This window comes from Notamacropus eugenii, chromosome 4, assembly GCF_028372415.1.
Source record: "Notamacropus eugenii isolate mMacEug1 chromosome 4, mMacEug1.pri_v2, whole genome shotgun sequence".
In the NCBI taxonomy this organism is placed as follows: Eukaryota; Metazoa; Chordata; class Mammalia; order Diprotodontia; family Macropodidae; genus Notamacropus; species Notamacropus eugenii.
In genome coordinates, this window is record NC_092875.1 from 146434912 (window position 1) to 146453828 (window position 18917).

Consider the following 18917-nt stretch of genomic DNA (forward strand, 5'->3'; position numbering starts at 1 on the left):
AAGTTGTTTCTACATATAGCTTCTCAAAAGACTTTTGCTTTTGCTGTCCTTAAGTTTCCTTGTCAGCTTTTACTCATTCTGAGTTTTAATGCTCTTAATAATAATATTAATAATGATGATAATATTGGCTAATATTTAAATCATGACTTAAGGTTTGCAAAGTCCTTCTCAAATATTCTCTCATTTTACCCAAAACAACCCCAGGAGGTAGATGCTATTGTTATCCCTATCAGATGAAAGAATTGAGCAGAGGTTAAGAAAATCCCTCACTGTCACAGATTAGGAAGCATGTGAGGCTTGATTTGAGCTCAAGTTCTCTTGACTCCAAGTACAGTACTATATCCACTACACTATGAAATACCTTAATATACAGTACTATGGCACATTTTTTTAAAATTACATGTTCTTGCTTCCATATTTTTTACATGCTCTTTTAAAATATTAATTAAGAATTTTTCTGTGCATCTACACTGGCCTCTTTATATAAATCTCTCCTTTCCTCCTGATGTGAATTATTTCTTCTTGGATGTTTTTGTTTGTTCATTTTATTAATGCCTTTGCTTCTCCAATGCATGCATTTTTAATATATCTCCCATGCCTATGTTGAGCCTTCTTTTGAAGCATAGAGGCAAATATAATATTACACATCCATAGCCCCCTACATCTTCAACAAAAGAAGAAAGGTAAATTTTTTCCTCTTTCTAGAGTCAAACTTGGTCACTATCAACTCACCCCATTCATTTTCATTTTATTGCCTTTTCTATTTATATTCTTGCAGTTATTATATATAGTATTTTTTGATTCTGTTTACTCTGTATCTCATATCTTATAATGTTTTTGATTCCTCATAGTCATTTTTTCTTATGGTATAATAATCCCATTTGTATTATGGATGATAATGTTTTTAGCCATTCTGTAACAGATGAATACTAGATCTATTTCCATTTTTTGCATAAAAATGTTGGCATGAATATGTAAGTATACATGGGATATTTCTGCCTTTGACTTCTTAGAAGCATATGCCCAGCAGTTGCCCTGGTGTCTTTGGAATTTCTTTCTTGAGAGTAACCTATCTCTCGTGCAAGACTTTCTCTACAGAATCTCATCTGTTCTACAGGATCTCTGAAATCAACTGTCCAAAAATTTAAGGGTCATGCAATATTATAGCAGAGTTTTCCTCTCCTTTACTCATAAATTACAAGACAGAGTGGTCACTTGCTTACTTGTACAAGTTTCCTATGTTTTCTACTATGATGATCAGTTACTACTTAAAGAAGATCAGACTTGGAGTAGATATTCCCTTCCTTGGTTTCTTTACCTTTTTAAGTAGCAAGTTTTCTAGACAAATAAAATATTAGATGCCCTGCTTTTTGGCAGAGAGCTTCAGTAATGTCAAGATAATTGAAATCCTACATCATGGGCATGTCATGCCTCTATATAGGTTTATGATGATTTTTTTTCTGTTTAAGTATTTTTTTAGTACATGCTAATGGCAATGTTATGTCCATTTCCTGGAATTCCTTTTTAATGCAAAATATTACCCTGTCCAATTTTGTTTTTCCTGAGTGCATATACACAAATATTCAGGTTGCTATTCCTTATCTGATGCAATCTATCGCTGAGAGCTAAGGTTCAAACAAATCATGACTAGTATGTTCAGGTAGAAGCAGTTCTCAAGGTGATTTAAAAGCAGTCCGGAAGATAAAAACAAATAAATGCCACCATTAGTAAGAAGATTAAAAAGCAGTTGCCAAAGATAAAAAGTAGCCAACAAGTTTTCAGAGATTTCAGGAGCTCCCCACTTAAAGCATTCAGCATAGTGCCTGACACGTAGCAGGCACTGTATAAACATTTATTCCCTTTCCACTAACATCTTAAAAACTTCTTTTATAGTCCTCTTCCATAAAGTGTCCATAACTGAAATCCAGATCCATTCACCTGAGGGAAAAATTAATCCCAAGTGCCCCTGGTCACCATCATAACATCCTTGCTTGCAAAGTCTAGACTAGTGCTATGGGAGTGGAAGGGAAGAAAGTAGTTAACACATCTCCTCAGTTCTACCAAAATTCTGGCCCACAACACCAAGGGAAGTAGAGTGGCACATTAGAAAGAGTTAACTCTAATTTTTACTACCTGTGTGCCCTTGGGTATTTGACCTCCCTGTTATAAAGCTTCCTCATCTATAAAATGAGGGGAACAGATTACAGGGCCTCTGAGGTACTTTTCAGGTCTTCAAAATTATAGCCTTTATTCTAGTCTTATGTTCTAATTGTATTATGGGGTATGAACAGTTTAATTAAAATACAGAAAGTAAAATGCCTTGATTACATATATATGCATAATATGTATACATATAAAACTATAAGTATACATAACATAAATGTGTGTATAAAAATATGTAATATAGTGTAATGAAATAAAATGGGCAAAAGTCATTCTTAGAATGCTTTATGGTAAAATGGGGAAAGTAGACTACTGAATTTAAAAAATTAAAACAAGATTTTAAAAGAAGTAGAAAGTTAAACTAAGGAAGAGAATGAGCAAAAACTAAACCTATGAAGGATGTACTGGAAGTAAAAGAAATATTTGATGATATAGCTTGGATTATAGCTTATAGGTTGGATTAATGAACAAAGTTCATTAGAAATTAGAAATCACACTTGAATTCTAATCCCATCTCAGACAATGACTAGCTATGTCACCTCAATAAATGAATGCCCTCTCCTAGCCTTAGTATCCTCATTTCTAACATAGGGATAATAACAGCACTTATTTCACAGGGTTGTTGTGAGGATTAAATGAAATGTGTATAAAATTCTCTACTGCTTTTATCAAGGCTTCAAAGACTTTGCCTTGAGAGAGAAAGCATGGAGTGTGGCTAGAGAGGTAGCCTCAAGGTCAAGAAAACTTGGAGCCAATTACCATCTCTAACAAACACTGGCTTTGTGACCTGAACAAGGCCATAAAGTACATAATAGTTGCTGATCTGCTTTCCTCCAAGTGTTCCTTCCCTATACCCTTGAAATAATAGGTCTAGTTCTCTTCCCCCTGCAAAATCATACAGAAACAAAAGTTCTGCTTTGAATAGTTCTACTACTGCTATGAGGCAAAGTTCACTGGGAGAAGGTTCACCTAAGGTCACCTCTTCTGACAGAACAGACATGACTAGACACTGCTCCTTTCCCCACTACCACACACCCCATTTTAAATGCAATACACAGATGGAAATAATCCAAGTCAAACTACTCCACATGATGTCTTTCAAATTCTATTAATTTAGGAATCTAGAAAACACTAAGCATCAGTTATATTAGGGATAAGGTAGTATTACTTAACAGCCAACAAGTTTTCTGAGATTTCAGGAGTTCCCCACTTAAAGCATTTAGCATAGTGCCTGACACATAGCAGGCACTATATAAACATTTATTTCTTTTCCACCAACATTCTAAAACTTTCTTTTATAGTCCTCTTCTATAAAGAGTCCATAACTGAATAACCTTTTATCAAAGAGAAAACTATGGATAGTAAGTTCCTAAATAATTAGTATGAATTTATTACTTGTTTTATTTTCATCTCCAACCAAGAAGCTTTTTATGAATCCCTCAAAGCTTTAGGTATTACCCAAAATTTTTAGTGTAACTTTCATTGCAGTTTATAGCAGTTTTGACCACCCAGATTTTGAACCTTATTACTTTCTAGAGAACTAGTAGAACATTCTAAGGATTGTCCTCCAGATACACAATTTCATCATTGGCTGGTTACTCTAGTATTCTTTTGAGTTGAATACTCAAAGCAGCATTTCAATTATTCTATTGATGAAAGTCCTATTCTCCAGTTTATATTTGTCTACTGATGGTGAATTTTTTATAATTATTATACTTTTATAGTAGAAGGCATTTAAGTAATCTAAATCACTCTCAACTGATATATTAGAGAAAATTATTTTGTGAAAAGAACTGAGTGTTGAGCTTTCATGATGCACCACTGCTAATACGAGCATCCCTTTTAAGCTTGAAAGGAAATCAAGTTAAGGAGAGTAAAGAAGGTTTAAAAGAGTGTCAAATAGAACTTTCAAAATGAAACTGAAGTCAGAAAAAAGTCACATATTAAAAGACAAGAACACACCAATGCATGTGGACATGCTTTGTCATTTATGGGTGGGAATCAGATCTTCATGCTACTTTCCCATTTCTTTACCCTACTTCCTGCAGTATTATCCCCTTTTCAGTTCTCTATTATATGTTGTTTTCCTCCATTAGAAAATAAGCTCCTGAGGCAATTATAAGTTAATAATTATTTATTTCCTCAGAGAATATATAGGAAGTGCTTAGTGTATTCTCTATCTAATCTATCTATATCTAAGTAATATGCAAATATGATTTTTTTTATAACAGGGCAAATTAAAGAACAAATTAAAACTCTATCAGCTAATGATTTAAACTTAATATTTTAATTGTATTTTCTATTAATTCTGAAAGAGCAAGTTACCATAACCAGGACAGAAGGGCTGGTTTTAGACTCATTGGACCTGAGACATTTGTTTATCTCTGTAGGTAGCAAACAATACAACTCTAGAAAACAGATGCTGGAAGCCTCTCTAAAGCCCTGGGTTTCTTTTTTCATAGCCCCACCAACTCTGATAACTACAATAGTCATTGTACCAAAGTTACACAACATAACATTTTACAAAAGTGACCTACTGTTGTTTGGCTTCTTTCAACTCAAAGTGATAGGAATTTTTTTTTTCTATGCATAAGAATTTTCCAAATTCCATTAAATATTCTCTTAATTAAGCTCCTGTTTCTTTTCCTCCTTCCAGGATATGTTAGAAAGTTATGCTTCTACATGAAACATTGCTAGTTGCTGTGTAAATGATGTACTTCACCCTGAAAATTCCTATTTAAGGCTTTAATATAAATAGAGCATAAGCTGCCATACTACATCAGATAGTCTAGTCCATCTGGTCCTTGTCTATGGGAGAAGTACTAAAATATTCTTTGTAAGACAACATAAATATTCCCACTGGCATTAACTTAAATAGGTTAGGACACATTTATTCTCTATAAATTTATCAAAATCTTTTCTTTATACAACATTATATTTTCAGTCAGTACCAAATCTTGGGCTGAACAAATGATATCACAATTTACACTTTGAATAAACTTATGAAACTAGATTAATAATAATAATAATAACTCATATTTAGATAGTACTTACTATGCTACAGGCATTGTGCTAAGCTCTTTATCATTATGTGGTTTGATTCTCACAACAACCCTTTGAGGTACGTATTCTTATTATCTCTATTTTACAAATGGGGAAATATGGGGAAACTGAGGCAAATAGAGGTTAAATGAATTGGCCAGGGTCACACAGCTAGTAAGTGCCTCAAATTGTATTTGAATTCAGAACTTCCTGACTCTAGGCCTAGCATTCTATCCGCTATGCTACCTCGTGCAGAGTAACAGCAGTAGTTTACTATGCTCTTAGAGTATAAGATATTCTATTACATTTTAAGTTCCTTGAGGCAGAGATGATATCTTATTCCATTCTTATGTCTCCAAGACTTTACTCAATACCTTGAACGTGTACTTAAAAACGTTTGTGGAATTGAACTTGAAAGTGGTACTTTTGTTTCTCTTACATATAGCTTTTCTGAATTTCAAAAATGCTTCTGTCATAAGATTTGGTAAAGGTTTTTTTGTTCACACTGTCCCATTTATAAGATGCAGGAAAAAAGACTGGAGCTCTTGATAATAGATTCAGACTTAGCAAACATCCTCAGAGTCGTCAGTCATGGACCTCTATGTTTCTTTATAGGTTGTACGTGTGGATATTCCTGTTCCTTAAAAACTGACATCTTGAAAAATGCATGTGATGCATCCTTAATCATAAAATATCTGATTTACTCAAAATAATATGACACAATTCTTCTTAAAAGTTTCTCTTGAGAACTTGTTTCAATTAAAATAAGAATAATTAATAGAGACTATCAATTGATATAAGGGAGAGAAAGCAATAGAAAGGAATGTAAAAGCAGAAAAGACAGTGTAAGTGGGACACATGAACAGAAAAATATCTCAAAGACCTCCAGGTGCCTTGTTACTGAAAAATCTCTTCAGTAATTGACTGTACTTTTTCAGATGGCAGCTTGTAGTCAGAGTATGGATGGTGCTAATCCATTCTTTAGGCTCTAACTCTAATTTTCTTTAGTTTACAGTCTATTCTGTGTTCAGATAAAGAGGAGGAGGATACTGGGGGTTATAGCAAAGCTAGTCTAACAGTTGATTTCAAGACAAATACGTGATTTGTTTTTTAGATTTGTAGAGTCTGTTAGGGCTTATACTCCAGTTTTACAGTCTTAAAGAATCCTGCCTTTAGTTAGGTACACATTGGAATGCAGGTTTATTTGGTCTCTTTACTCTACTCTGCTTATGAATGCTGTCAGGAGAATCGTAGGCTCTTTACTTGAGGTGATGTGTGTGTCAATGCTCATGCTGTGCAGTGCCTGCAAGGCGGCATATCTGCATTTAGGGGAAAAACTAATGAAAAGACAAGGTCATGTTCAGTAGATTTTTGCCTTCCTAAGATCATTCCTCACTTCAAAAATATGTCAGTCTAAGGGTTTGAGCAGAAAGAACTTCAATAATAATTAAAAATGAAAGAGAATGAGGAAGTATGTTGTAACAAAAGGATCATTTATTTTGGAGCTAAAGGAATCAAGTTGGAATTCTAGCTCTGCCGTTAGTGGCTTTTAGGTTACTTCAGTTCTCTGTACCTCAGTTTTGTCATTTAAAAAAAATAGAAGGGTTACATCAAGTACTTCCTAAGGTCCCTTATAGCTTTAAATTCAATGATCCTTACGTGTGTGTCTATGAACATGTGAAAGATCTGTGATATCATAAGCACAGGACACTAATATTCTTGCAACTGTCTTCAACAACGTAAAGCACAACTCATTTATGCTACAGGGAGCCTTAAGCATTTAAGTTACCCCAGGGTTACATCGTAGGAAGGGTCACAGTTGGGATCTCAACATATGCATATAAATACATAGGGATAGGTGATAATACGTGCATGGATACATACATACATACATACATATATATATATTATATATATATATATATATATATATATATATATATATACACTGTGCACATTTGTATATTATAGATATCAAGTTATATATTATACGTAAACATACACATATATTCTTATTTTTATAATACTTTAAAAGACTAATGATTTTATTCTTCTCAATGGAAAGAAGTGACAATAAGACTCAAAAAATATATTACCAAGTATTCAATTTCCTGATGATAAGCCTCTCTAAATTTGATAAGCCTAGTCTTCAAAGGACAAACATGGAATGTTGCCAGGGCCATATTTCTTAGGACTGTAGGCTCTGAAAAGACTTAAGAAGATATCTCTTCCAATTTTCTAATTATACAGATGAGGAAATTGGGACCCACAGGGGTTAAGTGATTTGCCCTAGATAACATAAGCAGTTACATTTGAACCCAGGTCCTCTGACTTCAGAGCTAATATTCTTTTCACAGCACCATGCTGCTTCCCTACTTATAGGTTTTCTGGCTTTGTATGACTGCTCAAAACTTCTACTCAACTCTTAGAACCTTGAAATAATGTAAGATTACCTCTAATCCATGATTAAAACATAAAAGTTAGATTTTAATGTAGAACAAAATTATATAAATTTATGTGCCTAAATGTCTCACATTTATAATTTGTGTTAAGCAGATGTAACCATAAAGCATAGCAGATACAATATTGATGATAATTGTTATTAATATTTAAAATAATAATAGGTAAAAAGCACTTAAAATATATAGTCTCATTAGCCCTGCCATTATTCCCATTTTACAGATGAGGACACTATGGCTGAAAGGCATTAAGTGTGGGTCACTGAGAAATCTGAGAAAATTTAAAGTCAAGTCTTTCTCCAAGTCCAGTACTCTTGAATATGATTTGGAGAGATTGTTTTTCCATGAAATTCTAAATGGAAAAGATTAGCAAAATCCTTCCTATTATTTTGACTGACATACTCAGTAATGCAACTACATCTTCAGTCTATGAATATCCTTATTAATCTAAAGTATCATGCAGATGAGAGGCAGCAAGATGTAATGCAGATTGATTTTGTATGGCCTGGGAGATAACATTTGTAAATAAAAAGTTTTATTGTATTTAAATATTTAAAAATCCATTCTTAGTTCACAGAGCATAGAAAATTAGATGACTGGCCATATTTGACCTCAAGGTGGTCACCTGCCAAACCATAATATAATAGATAGACTAATTGCCATGGAGGTAGGGAGAATGAGTTCAAGTCATTCTCTGAAACGTATTGGCTGTGACAACCCCTGAGCAAGACATTTAACCTAAGTATCCCAGGCAGCTCTCTAAGACTAGAAATCATAGACAGGTGTTGGTTTGAATAGATGGAGGAATTTTTTCTCGTTGGAATTTTCTCATTGGATTTCTCATCTTATACCAATAAAATCAAAGGTATAGTCCACCCCATCAAATTATGAAGATAAAATAATAAAATAAATGGAAAAGTACATTCAAAATAAAGGCACAACAAAATTTCACTACTTTTATTAATATGTATCATCTTGCACTACAATCTACCATTGTAGTAAATCCTCTCAATTACTTTCAGTGAATGACCTATTCTTATATGGGGAAGTTTTTTTCTTGTATATTTAACTCAAAATTGAGTGAGAATCAACATGAAGTTATTAGAGAGAGAGAGAGAGAGAGAGAGAGAGATAGGAGATATATTTTAAATTCTGCATATACGAAAATTACAGAAAGATAATAGAACTTTCTCAAAATGGATGAGGGTAGAATAATTTTGAATATATAAGTGCATAAAAATTAAGGATTTCAAACCATCCTGATGATTCAATATACATTGAAATAATTCACTACATAAGGTAAGATGCAATTAATTCTTCTAAATGCCTAAATGCTAAAAAACAATATGTAACATGTGACAGAACTCACAAACCTCATCAAGTTCACTGAACTCAATATATGTTCTGAATAATCTGTCTTTAACTATGCAAAAAAATTAATTCCACACTAATTGATTATTTTTCGCTATTAAAAAGAAAAATGCCTTGCCTTAGAATGGTAATCTTGTTCCAGTCTGGAGTCTGATCCTGCTACCTGTTTGTATTTATTAATTTTCATTTGGCGATTTCTCTCCTCTATATCCATAGAACCTAAAGAGTAAAAGAAAACCCATTCAATTACCGTTCAGTATTGTTTATATCTAAAGTAACACATTTTTCTAAAAGGATAAAAATTAGTCTAATGTTTTCACTGAAGATATACTTTCCAATTCTAAATTTTAGTCAGGTTCTATTTCTACAAAAACATACCTCCTTATTTTATAATCATATAAATAATATATATGTGAAAAATATATTTAATAGCTTAATTTCTACAACATTCAAATTAAAATAAATTTCAGTGCAAGGGAGAGCCAAAGAATATATCACCAAGAAAGAATTATTTTGTGGCATATATATATATATATATATATATATATAGGAGAATGTTGTGTATACCAAAACATTATTTTATAAGGATTAAAAATTTTCTGTAACATTTTACTGTGAAGAGTTGGAGGCTCTGTCAGTATCCAAATAGTATTGGCAAATAAAGTAATAAATTTGAGTGGCATAGGTCCAAATTACAAAGTTTAAAAATTATATATGGAAACAACTTTTTAAACTGATCATAGGATTTATCATTTTGCCCCTGGGAATCAAAACAATATACTTCTATGGGGGCACTTCAGAATAACACTTTCCAGGTGAACCATGCTTAACAAAGGAGAAAAGAGTGCTTGGCTCAGTACTCCTGGGAATATACTGTGCCAGTCAAAGCAGAAAATAAATAATTAAGTAATCTTCAGCAAATAAACACAGAAAAAGAAAAGGAATGGGAAGAGGTAAAAACATATAGTTGTAGTCCTATTATGACATGTAAGTTAATTCCAACAGGAACTGGCACTACTGCTACATATATAAACTAGAGATATTCAAAGTGAGCATACAGCTTCTGATTGTAACAAAAAGCTACTCTTTTTATAACTTTTCTCCTGAAGAACAGGATTTTCAAATATGAAAAGGCATCTTGTTTGTTAGTTTTTCTAAACCAGAAAACATATCTTTCATTCACAGGGTCAGCATACACGTTTTAGCATGAGAAAAGAAAAGAGAAAACACTTGCTCCTATGAATATACACACGCTAACTCAATCTATAGACATAAGTACATGTACACACACACTCACACACACTCATACACACTCATACACACTCCCACATACCTCAATTGGGATAATTTTGAAACTAAAGTTAAGGTATCAATATCTTAGAAGTAGATAGATATTTTGCCATTCTGTGGTTTTAAAGTTTTAAAGCAAAAGGGAAAAAAGAAAACATACCTATATAACAAAAAAAGCTGCAGTCTCTATTCACAAAGACAGTTATTTACAAATGTATTATAAACTTTTACTCTCTGACGACTAGTTTTATTACAAAGTAGAGAGTAATTGTAAATAGTAAGTTAGAAAAAATATTTTAATGCCAAAAGAGGGAGAAATTTATACAAGGATTAAGAAAATCTTGAATAATTATTTAAAATGCTTACATTAAAATGTAGTTAGCAAATTTAAATCAACTCCAAACACAAATAATACGATGGGTATTTTTTTTTTTACACTGAATGGTATAAAAAGGAAAAATATCTTCAGTTTCAGTTAAAAGATTAAATCTTTCCAGTAGTCTTGTCTAATAAATGCTATTTTTAAATTTTCATGAACGTTAACATAAATGTATATTATAAAAATGTTTTATTCAATTACTTGTCTCAATTGAAGTCCTGGGAAAAAAGAGGGAATGGATAAGGTAGGGGGAAGAAGCTGTGTCACAAAATGCAATGCTTTTGTAGTAGAAACAGTATAGGATTAGGAATAAGGAACACTGGGGCTCAAATACTACCTCGCACACTTACTAGGTGAGTGACCCTGGGCAAGTCTCTTAACTTCTCTGGGCCTCAATTTCTTCAGCTTTGAAATGAGGGGTTTGGATTTGATGACCTTTAAGGTCCTTTCTAGCTTTAAATCTGTGATCCTATAGAAACAAGCCTAATCCAGTGTAAAATATAAAATGTCTTAACATCAAATTGAAATTTATAAAGTGAAATTACATACTCTTATGATGTAGTAATGAGCCAATATTTTATATACAATAGCACTTTACAAAAGTGAATTTAAGCCCTTTACACATGCCAGCAAGCCACTTCAGAGGTCTCATTTAATTATTCAGGGTGCTAACAATTGTAAGGGTAGTTAGGTGGTGCAGTGGATAGAGTGCCAAGCCAGGAAGAGCTGAGTTCAAATCTGGATTCAGACACTTACTAGCTGTGTGACTCTGAACAAGTCACTTTCTCCTATCTGCCTCAATTCCTCATCTGTAAAGTGAGATAGAGAAGGAAATGGCAAACTGCTCCAGTACTTTTGCCACGAAATCTCCATATGGTGTCACAAAGAATCAAACATGACAACTCACTGAACAACAACAACAAGCCTGCAATCTAGAAAACTGAATAAGCTGAAAATGGCTTCCAAAAGTGCATACATACTTCAAGGAATCAGAGTAGGAAACTGGGGGAATTTGACTTAGTGCATCATTCGTTCTTTTGATATTTCTGGAAGCTATGAAAGGGAAACGATTAATTAGCCACATTTTTTTAAAGCAAAAGTTGAAGTGCATTCAGGGAAAGTATTTTTAAAATAATTTTTGATCCAAACGATTTTTTTTGGTTGTGTATAAAAACTCCTAGAATAGAAACCGTCTCTAAGTAAGGTAGATCGGCATTTACTTGTATTCTACAGTCACAGCTATCTGGGGCACTGAAGGGTTGATACTCACCCTAAGTCACAAAGCTCATGTTTTGTCACAGATGAGACTTGGGACCAATCATCCTGATTCCCAGGCTGAACCTCTGCTCACTATACCATGGTGCCTCTCAATTCAGGGAAAGGGATCTAGTCCAATTAAATATCTTATTATTTAGTCTTATTGAATAACAATATTGCCTCCATAACTGCTTCTACAAATAAAAATTGATGCCTGGATGAATGTCTCTTTTATTCCATTAATTTCATGGCAACCATGACATTTAGATATTCCTCAACACTTTAATTTTAAGATCTAGGGGAAGAGGTACTGGGTCCACAATTGTGAACTCAGTCCCTATGAAGTCAGATGTTCTATAAAAATCTAAGCCTGACTTTTGGTTCAAATAATTTGATATCTATACCTATTGCCCACAATTTTTACAGACTCTTAAGGAGGAACAACTTTAACTTTCATTGGAGGGAAAGTCTATTAGTGTTTTGATCCTTAGAATGGTTGAATAAGATAACAGTTAAGTTGTTATTCAAAATTAAGATTCTGTAATTAAAAAGTGAACACTCATCATTTCACAACTATTTATTAAATGTTCACTAAATGCAAAATGTCTGAGATAGTGACTATGGAAATGTCATATAGTTAAGTTTTATATTATTATAAATTTAAAACCATAGAAATTTGCCAAACTCATTAGTATAATCAAATAAATTTATCATTTTTAAAATGATGAATATTTATCTCAAAACAATTTATGCTCTAAAATGTTTTCAAGAAATCAATGTCTAAATGTGCAGATATCTAGACCTATTTTTCCAAGTAATAATCAAATATCATTTCAATAATGTTCAAATTTGTTTCACTGATACCTTAGAGTTGATTTAAATTGTGCTGGAAATGTATGTGTATATATGTATTAATTCCATCATATGTATTCCAAAAAATTTAGAATTTGTATTTGATTTGTGAAAAATCTTTCTCCATACCTACTCCATTAACTTTTCCAATAGTTTTTAATTCTACAAGATTCGTTTCTTTGATATCATCTTAGAATTTTAATAACATTAAGTAGAGAAAAATAACTAAAAATATTAATGTGGTTTGGGGTTCGGAAACTATTTAAATTATTTGAAATATTTTCACAAAATAGTAAAAACCTAAAACAATCTCAACTAATTCAGGTTTCATTTCCTTCACATAAGAATTCCAGTATTTTGTTGATCTGATTTTTAATATTTTCTGAAATTTTGCAAGAATAACAAAAATATTTATTTTTCCTTAACTAGATACATATAATTTGGGTACTGGTATATTAGAATTAAACATCTACAATTTGAAAATTTACTCAATTTAAAAAACATCAACAAAATACTTCAATAATTATGTAATATTTAATGTAATGTAGGAATTTCACTCTAACAAAGAGAACTACATTTGGCTGCCAACAATTTAGAATAAAAATGCAAAACTAGAAAATGGCAATATTTATATGTTGCCATCAATGGAAAATTAATAATAAATTTAAACAGCAAGTGCAAATTAATATTCACCTATATAGTTGAGAATGGCCAGATTAATTGTAATAAAGCAGCCATTGCCTAGTTAGCCCTATTTATGTGCTCGCTGCAGATATCATAAGTATGTAGGCCTAATGATTTCTGCAGTATACTTGAAAAAGTGAAAGAAATAGGTGGGTTTTTCAAAAGCACACACAAACACACACACAATGCTCTTAAGGTACCAGAGCAGCTTCATACCACACACTTCCTGGCAGTAGGGGCACGGGTTTGGCCGTGATGTGTCATCAGGAAGACTTCAGTGAACACAACATGTTGATTGTCAAGGCAGGACAGTTGATTCAGTAATCCTTCTCGTGATCGTAATTGAAATGCCCCAATCTGGGAATCTTAAGGAGAAAATCCTTAAGCCCCAAATACATGCTCACAGAAACTAAAAGAAAGACTACAATGGATCTAAGCTAGATTCAAGAACAAGAATTTGTAGTTGTGGACCCAAGAGGATTTGAAGCTGTGTGCCTTCAATCACATACATGAAAGATATCTTGGATGGTTCAATCAGGTTGATTCTTTAAATGAGCTATAAATCATAGGCCTAAGTAAAATTTTAATTTGAGTCAGTTGACTGGAATTGATTGGACAAGATACTGAACTTCTGTGGGTAATCTGTTGTGGTCCTTAAACTATAAAAATCAAAAGAATTCCTTATTCTATACCAGTATTCTTATTATACAGATATAACTTTTCATTGAGTAATGTCTAAATTTAATTAAACAACTATTTATTTCATCAGAATGATGATAATCTGAAAATAACAGCCTTAGAGATGTTTAACTGCAAGGCAGGAGTTGAATAAATTAATAATTTTTAAAAGATATTTTTACATGGAAAATTTAACAGTTAATTTAATCATTAAAAGCTTTTTTTCCCATTTTATTGTTAAAAAGAAAATGGCTTGCAGCAATATATTTATTAATTGTGAAAACCTGAAAGACTGTTATTTAAAAACTCTACAGTTTTTACTTAATGATGATCACTTTAAACTAACCACAAATTTGGTGTCATTAAGCCTATAAGAATTCATGCAGTAAGGTCATGCTTAAATATATAAATGAGATAAATAAATTGGAAAACAATATCTAGAGAGACAAGACATTTGATTAAGTGAAATGTTGGAATCTAAATATTTCATATGACATCAAAAGTCACAAGGAACATATAAAATTATTTTAAAGAAATTCATCTTATCATATATACTTTAGGGAAGCAAAATGACAAAATATTTTTTGGCAAATTACCCTACATCAATCCCAATTCTCTTATTCTTCATTTTTAAACTTATTAAGTAAAAATGAATAAAATATAAAAATCAACAAAAATGTGAAGAAAAAATAATAAAATCATAATGAAGATAAGAAAATTTTACACCAAGGTAATAATAATGAGTAGAAATCTTAAATATTAATCCAGCTACATTTAATAAGTATGAACTCTTGAAAAATCTGACAAAGTTTATATTTAAACTTCCAGACATGTTGGCATAACTTACACCTAGTTATGTAAAAAACCTACTGATTTTCTAATTATGGGTTTTGCTTGTTTGTATTTATATAACCATCTCTCAAATGAGCTGTATTTATTTTTTAAAAAGCAATATAGAACATTTAAAAGAAACTTCTCAAATACAAAATTTTGGTGGTTGTAAAGGAAGAAATCCTGCACTGATTTGACAAACCATGTGTTTTGTTTTGTTTGTGCTGAAAAAATTTTGAATTAAAGAATAAATAAATGAGGAACAATAATATATTGCTCTCATTAGCTATAATTTTGATTTGGTAGCACTAAGTTTAGGTTATGTTAGTTAATGAAAGCATTAACATCCTTATTTTACAACAAGGAATAAGTAATGATAAAAGGAAATGACATGCAGACTGAAGTTTTATGAATCTGCATATATGAAATTATACGTACTTTTGTTTTTGATCTTGAATGGTGGGCAGATTTAAATAGGACTTTACAAACTATAAATCAAAAATTAGATTCTTTATAATTTTTTTCTAAAATACATATGGATACATTTTTTCATAGTAACACTTATTTCCTTTCATGTAATAAAGTGAAAAATCAGATACTACAAATTAAAATATGTAACTTATGGTCACAAAATAGAAAAGTAATAAAAGTTGAGTACTGATCATGCACTGGTGCCAGAAGTTCATTAGTTGGAAAGGATTAAAAAGAATGGATTTTTTTCAACAAAATAGCTGTTTTTTCACTATTACAAGGTCAGTTATGACAAATCATACTTTGTTTCTAAAATATAGTGAAGCATAAAAAAATGCAACTTGCAAGTCAAAGAAACATACAATAACATTGTGTATTATTTTAAAATAACATAATTTAATATAACCATAAGTTATATAAACATTCATTTTCTAATTCAACTGTCTGACACTTTGGAAACTGACTGGATATTTGATCAAAATAAGACAATTTTTTCAAAATTCTTTACTATTGATCAGAACAAAAAGAGTTGTTTAAACTAAGATGCATATGTTTTTTCCTCTAATTATAGGAAAAATAAATATCAAAATCCCTATTTTATATTCTTGTTAAATTTCATTATGACTGGAGAGCAAGATCAGAAAACAATGATGAATTCAATGAATGAAATCAAATTTTATTGTCTTCTATTTTCAATACATTGTTATTAGTTTAGAATGAGGATACTGTATTTATTAAAAAAGAAAGTATTGTTCAAAAGTAATAGATAAGCAATACAAATTAGATATAATTTGAAATAACTTTTAATTATTTAATTATTTGTTGGAACAAGTTGTAACAATATCTAGCAAAAATTGTTTTCCTTACATTTTCTTTACCACATGATAATTTTCTGTAGTTTTACTGATAAACTGCATTTATTCCTATATTGCTCCATTTTCTTTTCTGAATGGAGCCAGAATGACATAGCGTTTTAAAGTCAAGTTAAAAAAAGAAAGCATTTTAAATTGTGTGACATAAATTTGAGATTCTTTTTCTTCCAAAGTGATTACTTTCAGTAACATGAGACATGAAAATTCACTATTAGGAGTGAGCAAGTGTCTAAAGAAATAATGATTTATATAATCTGTCTAAATTAAGTTTTTTGTTTGATGAGACCCTGTTCATATATAAAATGGAAAACTCTTTGAGAGGATTGTTTTATTTTTTGTCATTCTATCCTCAGTTTCTAGCTCAAAACCACAACAGAAATTTAATAAATGCTTAATGATTGATTGGCTCTCAGTATAATGACATTTTAGGTTGAATGATTTAATATAGACTGTTCTTTGCCTATAGGAAACACAAGGGTATTTACTTTTGCAGAAATAATAGAGTGCAATCCATCAACCAAAGGATTTACAGAGCTACACAGACCTAGAACTATGGTTTTTCACATTGTCAGAAGTGCTTTCAGTTTTTCCATGCCCTACACAGTAAATAAAACATAGGTCTTAACAATATTTTAAAATATTAAAGACACAAATTAATTTTACTTTATATCTTTTGAAAAGTTATTTATATGATTAAAATTGAAATGCCATTCTAAAATAGTCACCTTAATTATCAAGAAGTAGGTTTCATCTGTAAATAAATGGATTTATCAATGGCATTTAGTGGCTCTGTATCAATTGAAAATTTCAAGCAAACAGAGTGAATTTGAATCTCAGAATATATTTCTTTCTTTGAATTCCGAGATCAAATATATTCATGACTTACGAACTATTGTTTTAAGAATGCCTCTGTTTAACATTTAAAGTCATTTTCACCTTTCTCCAACCAGCCTTTTAAGCTTTATTATACTTCACTCTACTGTCCACATAAACTTTTCTTCTTGCTATTCCTCACATATAACATCCAAGTCCTGCCTGTCTTGCAACGGTTGTCACTTACACTTGTAATTCTCTCTCCTCTTCACCTCTGCACCTCAAGGTTTTCTTTTTCTACTTTTCTTTTATTGAATAAGTCTTAAAGACTCCTAAATCCAAGGTCTTTTCCCTGTTACCACTTAGTAGTAAGAGCCTCCTTTCCCCCAGCACTTTGTATGCATTTTGTACTTATTTGTACAGGTATATGTTGTTTTTCTCAATAGCATGTAAATTCTTTAAGGGGAGAGACTAATACATTTTTGTCTTCCTAGCACAGAAAAGGTGTTTAATAAATGTTTCATGTATCATTTAGCCTTCTTATTAAATCAGCCTTAACTGTAAACTAACTGAAAATTGTAAATCATAATGTTAAACTGATATACAGATTGCACAGAAAATTTTCAAACGCTGCTATCTAATTTCATATTACTATTATAAGGCATTAAATGATTACCATTAAAATACTGAAAATAATATCCTTTGTTTCTTGGAAAGGCATATTATATTTCTTCCTTAATAACAACTTAGAAAATGACTTACATGCTTTGCAGAGATTCAATTCACCATAATAAACATTCAAAGCATACCCAAGCTCCTTTACATGCAAATCTCATTACAAATATATCAAAAAACATTTTTGCTTGGAATAAAAAGCATTAAAAGAGTTTTGCATAACGTACTAGTTGAAATCACTAATGGCATTTTCTTAACTGGGTTATAGTGGAGACCTATGGCAATCATAGGAAAAAAAAACAACATTATGCTACATTCTATACTGCATTTTGCACTTGAATCTCATAGCTGAAGATTGGATAAAAGAATCTTGTAAAATTCCAGTCATTTTTAATGATCCTTCCATCAAGCCTTCTAGAGAGAAGCCCTCCATGGTCCTTATTAAAATATGTCAGAAGCACTCCTTCACAAGTAAACTGCTAAGTAATCATTTTAATGCTATGTATGTGGCTTAATAATATTTGTTGTGGACTTGTAAGCTGAAAAATTGATAGCTTAGGTAAACATCAACTTTGTGAGGAGTAAAATTTCCAGTAAAAAACATTTTTACATGCAAATGCCCATAATTAGATCAACAACAATTTGGAGTGACAAGTAAGTCAAATAAACTTCCATTTCTTCTCTTACTCCTTCCCAAGGAAAGTACTTAATTTAATATACTTTTCATCTCATTCTACCTAATGGAAAAGCTGATTCAGCAATATTATCATTGTGGTGTTTCTTTTCAAAGAAATATGACAGCAAGGGATTCCCCATCACTAGGGCCTTTTTAAAAATCTTAATAAAGGTGCATATGGCATTTCAACTTCATTATTTGTCAAAGGCAAAATCTGTATCTCCAACCCACTTAGATCTTATTTCAGTGAAAAAGTACTATTAGTCACATCACCACTTAAAATGCAATGCCCCTTTGAGAAAAACTATCTTCCTATAATTTAGATATAACAAACAAGAAACTATAGTATTTTATACAAGAGACTATTAACATTTCTAATAAAAATTATAATAATCATATATAAA

The 18917-nt window shown here is 31.4% G+C and overlaps 1 protein-coding gene across 13 annotated transcripts in view; it reads right to left on the reverse strand.

Moving 5' to 3' along the window:
- The window catches only part of RIMS2 (regulating synaptic membrane exocytosis 2), an 842692-nt gene that overhangs the window by 205538 nt on the left and 618237 nt on the right, over positions 1-18917 (reverse strand). For all 13 annotated transcript variants that reach the window (XM_072603307.1, XM_072603309.1, XM_072603321.1 and 10 more), the window contains one exon: positions 9154-9254. In XM_072603307.1, the coding sequence (XP_072459408.1) occupies positions 9154-9254 (101 nt within the window). The remainder of the gene's footprint in view (positions 1-9153; positions 9255-18917) is intronic.